The 12,142-nt window shown below is 51.7% G+C and overlaps 5 protein-coding genes across 5 annotated transcripts; 1 reads left to right on the plus strand and 4 right to left on the minus strand.

Moving 5' to 3' along the window:
• Window positions 1-44: 44 nt before the first annotated feature.
• On the minus strand, window positions 45-1,808 carry Triagg1_7344 (uncharacterized protein; the record flags this gene model as incomplete). Its single annotated transcript, XM_062902069.1, has 4 exons — window positions 45-672; window positions 741-1,187; window positions 1,245-1,430; window positions 1,504-1,808. The coding sequence occupies 4 exons, from the start codon at window positions 1,806-1,808 to the stop codon at window positions 45-47; spliced, it is 1,566 nt and encodes a 521-aa protein (XP_062753662.1).
• Window positions 1,809-4,495: 2,687 nt separating this feature from the next.
• Triagg1_7345 (uncharacterized protein) lies at window positions 4,496-6,602 on the minus strand (the record flags this gene model as incomplete). The annotated part of the gene is made up of 6 exons (XM_062902070.1): window positions 4,496-4,902; window positions 4,965-5,163; window positions 5,270-6,133; window positions 6,215-6,355; window positions 6,427-6,499; window positions 6,556-6,602. 6 exons carry the CDS (start codon window positions 6,600-6,602, stop codon window positions 4,496-4,498), a joined length of 1,731 nt encoding a protein of 576 aa, XP_062753663.1.
• A 156-nt stretch (window positions 6,603-6,758) lies between these two features.
• Window positions 6,759-7,256, plus strand: Triagg1_7346 (uncharacterized protein; the record flags this gene model as incomplete). Its single annotated transcript, XM_062902071.1, has 1 exon — window positions 6,759-7,256. The coding sequence occupies one exon, from the start codon at window positions 6,759-6,761 to the stop codon at window positions 7,254-7,256; it is 498 nt and encodes a 165-aa protein (XP_062753664.1).
• Window positions 7,257-10,427: 3,171 nt separating this feature from the next.
• On the minus strand, window positions 10,428-11,240 carry Triagg1_7347 (uncharacterized protein; the record flags this gene model as incomplete). The annotated part of the gene is made up of 1 exon (XM_062902072.1): window positions 10,428-11,240. The coding sequence occupies one exon, from the start codon at window positions 11,238-11,240 to the stop codon at window positions 10,428-10,430; it is 813 nt and encodes a 270-aa protein (XP_062753665.1).
• A 265-nt stretch (window positions 11,241-11,505) lies between these two features.
• On the minus strand, window positions 11,506-11,871 carry Triagg1_7348 (uncharacterized protein; the record flags this gene model as incomplete). Its single annotated transcript, XM_062902074.1, has 1 exon — window positions 11,506-11,871. The coding sequence occupies one exon, from the start codon at window positions 11,869-11,871 to the stop codon at window positions 11,506-11,508; it is 366 nt and encodes a 121-aa protein (XP_062753666.1).
• Between the last annotated feature and the right edge of the window lie 271 nt (window positions 11,872-12,142).

Here is a 12,142-nt window from a genome sequence, read left to right on the forward strand (position 1 = left end):
TGCAACCTAGTGACAATACATTGATGCTCCGTTTCATTACGATTCTAAAAATCCATTGAATCATCTTCTCGCTCACGCTTTACTTTTGCAACCCCTTCATCCTTGATGAGAGCCGACACAAATGATCTAAACTGCTCAACATACGGCTTGAGGCTAGTCTTTTCCCAGTCCGCAATAGTAGCTTTCGACTTGTCATCTTCATCGCCGTCCTCTCCACCCTTCCAAGAATCAATTTCCGCAAGCAAGCTTTGTACTGTAGGTACGCCAAGAGGATCAAAGTCCTCTAGAGCTTTGGTATCAATGGGCACACAGACCCGTCCCGTGCCTGGATGCACAACAAAGGGGCTTTTGAGCAAATGGTTAAGCTTCTTGCTGACTTCGATATCGAGGCGAGGATAGGTATACTCGAGTACAATATCCTGCTTAGCTTCTAGTAATGCTTTAGCATCCAAGTGCTTGCTTGCGCCAGTCTTGGCCACGGCATCAATGTCAGCCCATTTTGAAATTGATGATCGTCCTGGAGCGGCTTCCCATTTGCGGCGTAGTGAATCGTTTAGGGTTCTGTCGGGGAGGAGTTGCAATAGCTTCTGAGCCTGTTCATCCGTTGCCCAAGGATCCTGCTCAGCCAGTACATCTTCTTGGAAGTGCGTCTTGAGAATGTCGAGACTCCGACTGAAGAGCATGTTAGCACCATTGCAGCCATTGGTTTCATCTACCAAAAGCACAAACTCGTCGCTCACCTGAGATGTGGGTGCAACGGCCTCTTGACATTGACCTTTTTGCCACTCTGCGAACCACCCTTGATTACTTCCAGGTAGTTTGCTATGGCCCTGCGCTTCTGGTCATCCATCGACCTAGCCTTCTTGTCGCACACCCAAGCGTGGGCACCTCTTCGTCCAGAGTACACCCACATGATGTGGCTGAAGCCAAAGTCGTCTCTCAGAGCCACATCGACAACCTTGATGGCCATGGTCATGAATTGCCAGCACTTGTTGCAAATGGTGGCCTTGTCGCAGCATGTTCGGATGTCGTCGTAATCAGTCAAATCGATATCGAAGCAGAGCTCCTTTGACAAGGGCTTGAAGGCCGACGAGTTGCGCAGAGTCTTTCGATCTCGAGGGTTTGTTGAATAGACGGGGCCGATTTCGAAACGGGAGGGCATGAGGCGGAGGACGTCCTTCCGTAATCTAGATTCATCGTGAGCACAACTGGCTGGGTTATGCGGTTGGTCGGCATTGGCTTACAGGTCTGCCGTTGCAAAAGACTGGTACCGCAGATATGCGTCATTTTGCAGAGTAAAAGCAAACTCGCGATTGCCAAAGTCATTCGTGGGCATTGGGCTGTGGTTCAACCACTGGAAAAGCTGTCGCCAGGGGAAGAGTCGCTGGTAGAAACTGCGCATGACCTCTGGATCCGAGGCCGGGATATTTCTATGTATTGAGTAGTCAGTGACCTGCTACTTCTCCATGGGCAAGGGCTGATTCATCAGATGCGAGCACATACGAGGGTGAAGCTGCCCGAACGGGTGAGCTGACGCCTTCACGCTTAACGGGCGCCGAGCTCGGAAACTCGTCGTCGGAGTCGTCATCTGCGAATAGTTCGTCCAATTTGACCTCCTTTTTTGCTACCTCTGCTTGGCCTGCGGGCGGTGCCTCTGCCTCGTTCATATCAATGTCGATGTCGCCATCTGCCATTGTTGCGGCTGTCTCTGCTGGAGCAGCGCTGGCGGGAATTCCTGGTTCGCCGTCTGGTTGTTCGTCCTTGACAGCAGAAGCGTCGCTTGAATTGGGAGAGAGCGAGTGTGGCATTGCTTCTCTTTTTTGGTGCAAGAAAAGACAGTTGAATTCGAGTTGATTGGCTGACGGCTTGATCCTGCGACGGAAAATTACAATTAGGTCGGAATGCTTGATCTGGCGAACAAGGCCCAAACCCTTGCGCGGGGAGATGCTCAATTGGATTGATTGGGGAAAACGCGTCTGGACGCGTAAATTGAAACTGACTGGGCAGCTAAAGTGTATGGTGTGAATAATGGGGATATACTGTGTTGGATACGGTACGTGTAAAGTGAGGTGCCCGTCAGCTTATAGGGCTCTTTAGAGGCATACACCTTCTGAAGCTAACTGACTATTCCGCAACCCAGGTTCTCGAGTACATGTAGTGATAACATTCCATGACCAGATAGTAGAGGAATATAGCTGTAGCAGCAGTTGATAGAAGAACATAGTGACAGTATGAGAATCAAGGAATAAGTAAGCTCCCTCAAAGCTCCCATACCAGCTATGAATTTACCACAAAGCTTCAATGATTGATCAACCACAACATCCAATAACTTGTATTTACAACAAACTAACATACATATATTAACTCTTAATCTCTACATATCTAAACTGCTCTAAGAGCTCAAGCTTCTTTCCCCTCACATGAACAAGGATAGAGTTTGGACCAACCCTCCGGATCGTCTCCGAACCAGAACACCCAAAATTACCCCATCTAGTAAAGATCATCCGCTCAGCTTCATGCCCTCCCCCCAAAGCAATAGTCTCGCAAGTTCCCCAAACTAGAAGGGCAAAAAGCAGTCATCTTTATCTTCTCTCCACCGTAATCCTTCTCTTATTCCCCCTTCCCTCATCAGTCAGCTACTAGATAATGCCGTGCAAGGACAATATTGGCTTGCCGCATTTACAATCAGATACACAATCTTCAAAACCAACTACCTGGAAAGACAAAACAAATCAAAACAAACCCCCTCGTATCGCTCTCGTGTAAGTGCTACAAGCATCCAAAACGCCCTCCCGCCGTACTGTACCGTATCACACAAAGACACAAAAACCGCCGCCCGCCCACTCGCCGCATCGATCTTCCTCCCAGGCGAGGCGAGGTAGCATCAAACCAACCCAAAAAAAAAAGGCTACCGGCATCAACGCACAACAGCCGCATAAACAACTCGCTCCCCAGAGCTTACGCGAGGGACAGACACACACTCTGACCTTGCTTTTTTTTTTTTTTTTTGCCACATGATAATCCCAAGGTAGTAATAATAGGCACCCGGATAGACTTGATTAGTGCCCTGGCAAGGCATTGATGTGTGTAGCAAACAAAATTCCCGGGCTGACAATGCCCCCCAGTCTCTTCGGTATAAGTGGCTCAAAGTCCGCCCTCCTCGCATTAACCGATGGGCATTGATCTTCTTCTCTTCCCCCTCCAATACTCCCTCCATACAGAAGAAGATTATATATAAAACCTGAGCCTTCACGAATCCCTTCCCCTAAACCCCCACGCTTACACTCTATCCATCACCAAAAATCTCCCGTTATCCAAAACACATTCGCCGTCCGTCATCCCCCCCGCTTCCCGCTCCCAAAGAAAATGCCCGTCTCCATCATTCCACGGGTCCAGACCCCTATGGAACCTGCCTGCCCCCCCAAATGCCGTCGGATCTAACGGCTACAGGCATCCCAAGGTGTGATTTTTTCTTTCTTTTTTCTGCATCCTTGGCCTGCTCGTATTTTTCTTTCTTTCTTTGTTGTGACGTCGTACGTTTTCCCTGGGGCGATCCATGTTACATGTATAGTGGTGGCCGGAGTTGGTGCTCCGCTAAACCGCTAACATGCCCATCCCCCGGACCTCGTCTATGTATAACAAATGTGACGTCGTCCTGGAGATGCGCAATCGGATCTCGCCGGCCCATTTCTTTCCTCCGCTCAGCAGGGGAGTGAAAGAGAAGAGAAAAAAAATATAAAGTGTTGATGCCGCGACGGCCTCCCATCTGTCATCTCGACTTCTGGGGGTTCCGGACCCCGTAATTCCGTACCTGGGGGCGCATTGAGTCATCTCACCTTCACTCACACTTCGACTTTGTTTCTTACACATTCAAGGGCGGGCCATCCATTCACTCTATTTACAAAAATGGTGAGTTTGTCAAGTTTGTTTCCTCGTGCAAACAGATTGTATGATTAACCACTCTCTGTCATGAATAGTCACCAATCCAGGCTCCCTAGTGCTTTTTGGGTCTTTCAGCACCCAGCACGGCTTCATCACAGAATAGGCGGGCCTTTCCCAACCCAATTCTCCTCATAAATCCATGACTTAGTCAAGCATACATCATCGCAACTCCGATTTTCGTTCATTTCAAAAAGGAGACAGAGAACAAAATAGAGCGTTTCCTTCTCCTTTGGGAAACATTGCCACAGAATGCCCCGACAAAATATCCAACCGGTACGCAAAATCATCATCCCAACCGAATATCCCAAGACAACAGGTGGAATCCACCTCTGAGGATGGAGAAAAGGAGAAAAGGAAGAAAAGGGGCTCCTCCTTGGGTTTAAAAACAAGTCACAACGCCGATAACAAAGTGTCTCCATGCAATGAGTCGACAAGAGGGGGGGTGGGTGAAGTTGGAAAGCGGAAAGCGGAAGGGGGTTCAGGAGACAGAAAAGACAAAACGGTCCATCCAACAGAGCATCTTGATGCACAACATTAATCATCAGCCCTGGCGTTAAGCATAGCTTCGTTGCGAGTTATTCAGACGCTGCCGCTTCTCCGGTGGGCTATCATGATCGGATATACGGCCAGAGGAAGCATCCATCGTCGAGTACGCGCCTCTACTTTGCGACATGTTATACTGGCTGCTTCCGTCCATGAGCCCAAAGTTCTGGTCGACCCCGTTCTGGGACATGTGGCCGGATGACCAGTTCGACCCGCTGGCACCCGCAGGCGGAGTAGGCGACTCGAATTTGATCGGGTTGACCGTCGTGTTCAGATACGGAACGTTCATGATGAACGCAGACCCGTGCCCGTTGTCCGACTGGCTGGGTGGGTTCTTCAACAGGTGTTGCATGTTTGTCTTGACAGATTTGAGCATGCCTTCCTTTGTGAATGGCTTGGCCAACACGCCGTTCATCCCTGTGCAACGGTCAGCTTGACGTCCGACAATCGGATTCTTCTCCAGTTCCTTCAAAACTTACCATGCTCGAAATATCCATTCACCTCGTCCGGACGAATGTTTGACGTCATCGCGATGATGGGCGTGGCCGGGCAGTGTTGGCGGATATACATGGTTGCCGATACACCATCCAACCGGGGCATGATGATGTCCATGAAGATCAGGTCGAAGTGGTCACGGCCAACGGTACTGATCCTGCTGTATGCTTCCGCGCCGTTATTCTGCAGTTGTTAGCCGCTAAACATCACCGACGTGCAACGCGGGATCGTGCGCCGCGCAGCGTCCTCTTCTTGTTTCCGGTCTGGGGGAAGGACGAGTTCTACTTACGGCATGTTCAACATCGCAGCCCATAGATTTGAGAAACTTGATGCCAATCTTGGCACACGTGGGATCGTCTTCCACCAGGAACACAACAGGCTTCTTTGGTCCCCACAGCGACACGGGCTTCTCCGCCGGGCCGGGCACGTTGTTCATCTGATTGGATGACCCGGGCTGCGGCGTGTGTTGCTGCTGGTGGTGTTGGTCCATGGGGCCGGCACTGCCCTCGTTGGGTATAGCATATGGAATCTTGTTGATGTGATCCGAATGGAAAGGATCAATGCCAACAGTCTGTCCTACAGGATAAACGGGGTACCGGCTAATGTCATTCATAGGGTCATGCATCATCGGCATCGATACGGGGGTCACCATGGTTGCCGAGTCTGCGGGGGATTCGTAAATGTCATGCAGACGCTCAAGCTCACGATCAGCTACGGCGTCGGCCGCGACGCTGGAAAGCAGCTCTCGCGCCCTTCTGAGCTCCGGCACAGCTTCGTCTCCATCCCCCGTCGGCATGTTGCCGTTCGAGTTCAACGAGTGGCTCATCATCGCATTATTCCGGTTGTGGTTGTAAGGAGAGAGGTAGTTGAGCATCTCGTGCTGCGCCTGCTTCTGTGCATTGAGCATCTTCTGCAGGGTGAGAACCTCGTTGACGAGGAGCCTGTTGGTCTGCGAAACGTCGGCAAACAGCTCCTGGAGCTGCTGCACCTGCTGCTGCGTAGCCGTCAGCTGCTCGGATATGACGCTGACATGCTGGCTCGTGGTGAAGTCCTCTGCGACCTGAGGTTTCCGCGTGGCCGGCGCTTTTCGGCGGATGTTATCCAAATCGTCTTTGCTGTCGACGCGGAAGTAGGGATGCTTGAACTCCAAGATCTGCACATCGAGTCCCAATTCTTAGTCATGCGCCCCCCAACGTAGTGTAACTTGGGGTATTCCATTGGCCAAGAGACTTACATTGCCGTTCGGGGAGGTTGTGTCGCCATCGCCGGATGGCTTGACCTTGTGAAAGTCGTATTTGTTGAGCTGTCTAATAAAACTAGACATGTTGCTGTGCTTGAAATGCTTCGGTAGGATGGATCTCGTAAACTTTTCGCCCTGTTTTATGAACAAAAAGTCAATAAGAGCGCACGCAGGCAGATATCAAGCCGCAACCAGATGATTCCCACCTCGACAACCACAAATGAATCGCCATCTTTCCCCCAGCGAGCTACATCTTGGTGTGACGGGTCTTCGAGCATGCTAAGGCGACGTCAGTCGAGTGCGGAGAGACTTGTGGTTTGTTGGCGAGCAATTACCGAAACAGCTTGCGGACCTTGACATCATCAATCGGATTAGCACTCATGTAGTTGCACGGCAAAGCAAGGCAAAGCAAAGCAGAAGAGCCCTACTCACAAATTCACTGGCATTGTTTCCCCCGCCGCCTGGGGCAGCGGCAGCCTCTGTCCCGGACATTCTGGGCCGAGTCGGGGCGGTCTTGAGCGGGATCAAAAGAGGCAATATGCGAGGAAGCGACGCGCCTCCAATTGAGGCTCAGCGACGGGCCAAGAATCGACAAGCTGCAGTCGCAGAGGCGGCCAGGACTCGCTCGGATTCTGCGTCAAAGGTCCCCTTTCCCTTTCCTGCTCCGCTCTCAATCTCTCTCTCTTTCTCTCCGCCGGGTCGGACGGGCGTTGATGGCTGGACCTGGGGGACCTCTTGGGCTTGGCCTTTTTTCGCTGGCTGGCGGACGGAGCGACGGCACAAGGACGTAAAAGCGCCCGGACACGGAAGCGGTGCGCCGGGCTGGCAGAAGGACGGAGCCAATGTTCTGCACCGTCAAACGTCAAGCTGGCAGATGACGTCGCAAGTCGGCGAGCGAGATTCGTCTCAACTGGCGAGCGAAGCAATTGACCTCGAAGCCTGGCTGCGTCGAGGCTGGATCGAGGTTGGACGATTTAGCCCAGCTCCGTTGAATGGGCGAATGGATGGCCCGAGATGGAGGGTGGGCCGGGCCTAGGCTAACGAGGAAGATCAGGTGGGTGGTTCAGTTCAGAGGGCAACAGCGCTGCAAGCGTGCTGGAGCGGTGCCAGATATAGCGATTGACGGCTGCTGAGGCTCCGTGCAGTGCTGTGCAGTGCTGCTACTAGGTATGCATGCAGGTATTGATACTTGACATCAATGTACCCGTACGGGCAGGCAGGCAGGCACATGCAGTCAATCCCTCATGCGGCTAAGGGGACTGGAGGTACGGAGTAGAGAACATGGAAATCATGCAATCCAATGCAAGCAAGGAAATGAAAAGAACCAACAAGAACAAGACACACACAGCACTTCTAGTACGACCCCGTCTTTTCCACTTTCACTAATACCAGAGGAATCATTCCAAAAAAAAAATCAACGTGTACCCACAGGGGGGATAATAGTACTAAGAGAGAGAGAGAGAGAGAAAAAAACCTGGAAAGAAGGGGGGTCTCAAATCCAAAGCCCAGGAGCCATCGTGTGTTCCGTGTTGTATTTAGCCAGATCCGTGTGGCGGTCCCTAATGCACGGTACATGCAAGCCCTCGTTTCCTGGGACATCTCCAGGCGCTAGAGCCGTGTGGCGCATTGTCCCTCACACGGAGCGCCCAGCAGAGCATCGAGGCTATTACGGAGTACAGGGGAGCAATAAGCGTTTTTCTCCATGTAGCCAACCTATTTAAACGGCCAGTTTTCAGCCAGCCGCGTGCCTGTTTCTTTCTTTTGCTGCGCCAAGGCCCGGCAGATGATGGACTAGGGATATGTGATTTTTTTTTTCTTTTCTTTTTTCTCGTCTGGTCCGTTCTCGACGTTGTTTATTGCTCGGCGCAGTGTCAGCCACATGTACCTGCACCTGTACCTGTCGAGATGGAGTCAAAGTGGCAAGCATCCATCCCAACATGCCAGACCAGCGAGTGCTTATAATACCACTCCGTCTAGTACCTATACGAGCCCCCCCGCCATGTGCTCGTAACTCTTCCAATGTTCGTAAAGACTCGTACACGGGCATGTACGAGTACTCGTACTCTCTGCGCGCTTGATGCTTGCTTGGATTGAGTCTTATGCAGCCTCCACCACGCCGGGGGTGCTTTGGCATCTGAATCAGGCTGGCGGAAGTATTTTTGCGCAAGCATGGAGTCTCTGTTAGCTCTTCACTTCCATCTTAGTGGTAGAGCTAGTTCCTCGCTAAGTTGGCAAGCTTTTTAGCCTCAATTTATAACTCAACCCCTATACCTGAAGAAGCGCAGTGGTGTCTCCAGAGCATTATCAGTCTCGATGTCTGGTCAATATAAATATGAAATGAGCGGTGCTAGTGAGCACCTTAGCTGGGAGGGCAGACAAAGGAGGTCCGAGTACGAGGTAGCCATTCAAAAGACAAGCCGCGCCTGGGACGGGATACACCGTGTGTGCCGTCCAATCTTAACGATGCTCATACCCTCCGTATACTTGTATGTGTGCACTTATCAGCTCTGCCCCCATTAACAGCCACCTGGACAAATCATGCAGGGAAGCAGGTGATGAAAGGGAGGTCATTTATTACTATCTGGGAGGGGGCCAAAAGCGCCTGTATGCATGTACAAGGGGGGGGGGGGGGGGGGGGGCTTCCTGTCTTTCTTTTCGGGCGCCTACCGCTTCAAGCAAGAATATTCATTCGCCGTTCAACCCTTTTCAAGCCGTGATACATCACGATGGGCGCTTTGCGGGGCTGAAAAGAAGCCCGGCACGGCGACTACACCTCATCACCTCGATCGGCTCGCACACCCAGCCGTTTTGATCCTTAGCCGGCGACGAATAGAAGGTCCGGGACGCTCGCTTGTTAGCACATAGCAACAAGTAATCGCAACATGCCCTGTTTTTGTTCTTGTTTTCGTTCTTGTTCTAATCAGTTGAGATCAATCACGTCAAGTCAGTCTCCCTTGCAGCACCTCTCCAGCATCAAAATCGCCGGCTTTTGGTGCGTGCATGATGCACCTGCAAGTCTGGCCACGGCTCCGCTGTCGGCGATCCCCGTACGCTTGTAATTGGACTCCGTCGCTTCGGTACAAGCTGGGAGTGCTTAGCAGAGTCAGCTAGGCGCACATTGGCCGATGCAATGGATAGATGGCATGAGACCGGCAGCAAGATGCTGTCCATCATCTGCAAAGATACGGAGAGGTGAAGATATGTGCATGTATGGACGAGCGTGTGTCAAGTACAAGTACCAGTACATGCGCGTGGCAGGCCATCTTTGCCGCTGGGGTCTTCCAAAGCTGCTCAGGTTCCTCGGGCCAACTCCCGTCAAGGTGGTATGAATGGATTAAGGTTCCATTCCAGTTAGGCTCAGCGGACCGGTCTTCCGCAAAATTGCCACTCTCAGGGATCATTCGCTGCCTGTATGTACGAGTACCTACTTCGCAGGCAGGGTCCATTTCAACGGATCAAATATTGACTGCAACAACTGCGCATATGTAGCACCAGCTGTATGCCTGTCATACGCGTTTAGATGAAAAATGTCTTAGAATATACATGTACACATGCTCTTGCAGACCTCTAAAAATAAACCAACTCTGAGACCAGCGGAGCAAACACGGTCCGGAGGCACGCACGCCGCGCTGCCGTAAATAGAACAAGACATGCAGGGCAAGGAGCGCGGCTCAGGTCTCAACCTAAAAAGCTTCTGTGTTCCATGTTCAATCTGAAGCATAACAAGGATGAGATATTCAACCCGTGGAGCTAGCAGGCCGGAACCAGCTCCGATGATTCTCAGAGTTGGTGCTCAACATATAACAATTACTACTGGCCTTGAGTGTTGTTAGAAAGAAAATTACCCCTGGTACTCCCCTTGGACGGACGGGGGCATGGTATGATATACTTGCAGAGATTCATCAAGCCTCTCCTTTCTTCATTTATAATTAGCTGAGACCTGGTCGGAATCTGACTTTCTCGGGCTCTCCTTTACCGAATCCCTCCCCCCGCACAATGCCGATCAGTACTGTATCCAGCAATGCTCGAATCTTGGCAAGCGTTCTGTGGATTTGCCAATCATCTGAGATAAACATCTGTCGATGCTCATATGCAAAGCACTTGTACTATAAATGGACGACGGCGAGACATGGACAAGAGATGGATGGTACCTCAGTATATTGATATGCCTTGGAATGCTACATGCACGTCCATCCGATAACCGCCTTCAGTCTTTGGAGCCAAAATACTTCATATATCGAAAGACGTAATGACCCCATTTGGCATCCGGGCCCTCGTCCGGAGGGGGACACGGAGCGTACTCGTCCAGATCCACGTCGAGCGTGCGAATCACCTGGAATCCTGCCTTTTCGTAAATCTTCCACGCCGGCTCCGACGAGTGAACCCAGGCAAAGACGCCTGCTTCGTCGCATATCTTGGTTCCCCAGCGAAGCAGCGCTGACCCAATGCCCCGTCGCTGGAATTTGGGTGAGACGGAAAGCCCGATCACCACGAGACACTTGGTGCCTTTGGGCATCACTTCCTTCTGCCATGCATCCAAATCGGCGCCTGTAAGTGCCTGGAGTCGCTCGATGGGATCGTCTGGGTCTGCATCGGGACTGGGCTTTGGTTCTACCGCTGACGATTCATCTTTTTTCTTTTCCCTGTCATTTTCATTTTCCTTGTCATTTTCATCTTCATTTTCAGACCGCTCTGCCGGAGCTGCGGCCGGCCTCTCGGGAGGTTGAATCCTGCCCTCCACTACGGGCATCTCTTCGGGCGAAAATCCGATGAGTCCCCAGTTGCAGAAGCCGGCAAATTCCCCCGTTTCCTTGTCAACGGCCTTTAATATCACGCACCGGGGTGATTTCAGCATTTCTGGAAGGCTCTCCGTGTGATATTTCTTCATATCGAACGGGTTTCGACCCAGAGCTTTCATCTGGGTTTGGCGATCCGTCAGGAAGGCATCGCTGCTGAGCTGAGCTGCCCCGGGCACGTCTTGCAGCTGGAGAGCTTGAATGGTAAAGGTCGGCTCAGACATGATGAATTTCATTTAGATGAAGCTTATTCTACAACATGTTTCCGTGTCGCAAAACAATCGGCTCGAAAGCTCATTAAATAGCAACGCCATGCGTGTTGGAGTGCATGCCGCAGTGCATACAGGTATGCGAAGCAGCCAACTTGGAAGATTGATGAATGGCGGGGGTGAGCGGCGTTGAGTCACCGGCGAAGATGAAGGAACAAAACCATGTGGATTTTGTCCGGCGACGAACCTCTCATCATATAGAAAAGCGGGCTATCCATCATCATGAGGCCTCGGAGCTAGCCTTATGAAGCAGCTCGAGGATCGCATTGGCGTACGTAGTTCCATCGCCCTTGATATCCTGCACAACCACCGTCTTATCTCTCGATCTCGCGCCTTGAGCCAGAACCAACCTCGACTTGGGGATGTCCAGGGCCTCGCTGAGAACCTCAATCACCGCCTGGTTGGCCTCGCCCTCTTTAGCCTGGGCCGCAACGCAAAGTTCAATCACGTCGTCAGTGACCGCCTGAATGCCCTCTCTATTCTTACTCGCTCCAGGCTTGACGTGCAGTCGCAATTGCACGATGCCCTTAGGCGCCTTCTTGGAACCAGCCAGGAAGCGCACGGCTGTGCTGGCCGGAGATGCCATGGAAAGTATAAAAAGAAGGGGAGCCCGTGGCTATTTGAGCCCGTGATGGTACCCGATAGGTACTCGAAGAAGATCGGCTCAGTAGCAGAAAGTCAAGGCACGCTGATTATGTGGAGGAGTAGATACATGCACTCGATGGTAGCTCTCGAGGAAATGGGCATCCAAGTAGGAGGTGGGTACTCCGAGCTTAAGCAGCAGTAGGTGCATTTTCCTCCGCATTCTGCTATGATACTTTAATTCCTCGGAGTCGCGGGGTGCCGAGTTAGCAGAA

The sequence above is a fragment of the Trichoderma aggressivum genome (assembly GCF_033847375.1).
Source record: "Trichoderma aggressivum f. europaeum strain CBS 100526 chromosome Unknown scaffold_032, whole genome shotgun sequence".
Taxonomy (NCBI): domain Eukaryota; kingdom Fungi; phylum Ascomycota; class Sordariomycetes; order Hypocreales; family Hypocreaceae; genus Trichoderma; species Trichoderma aggressivum.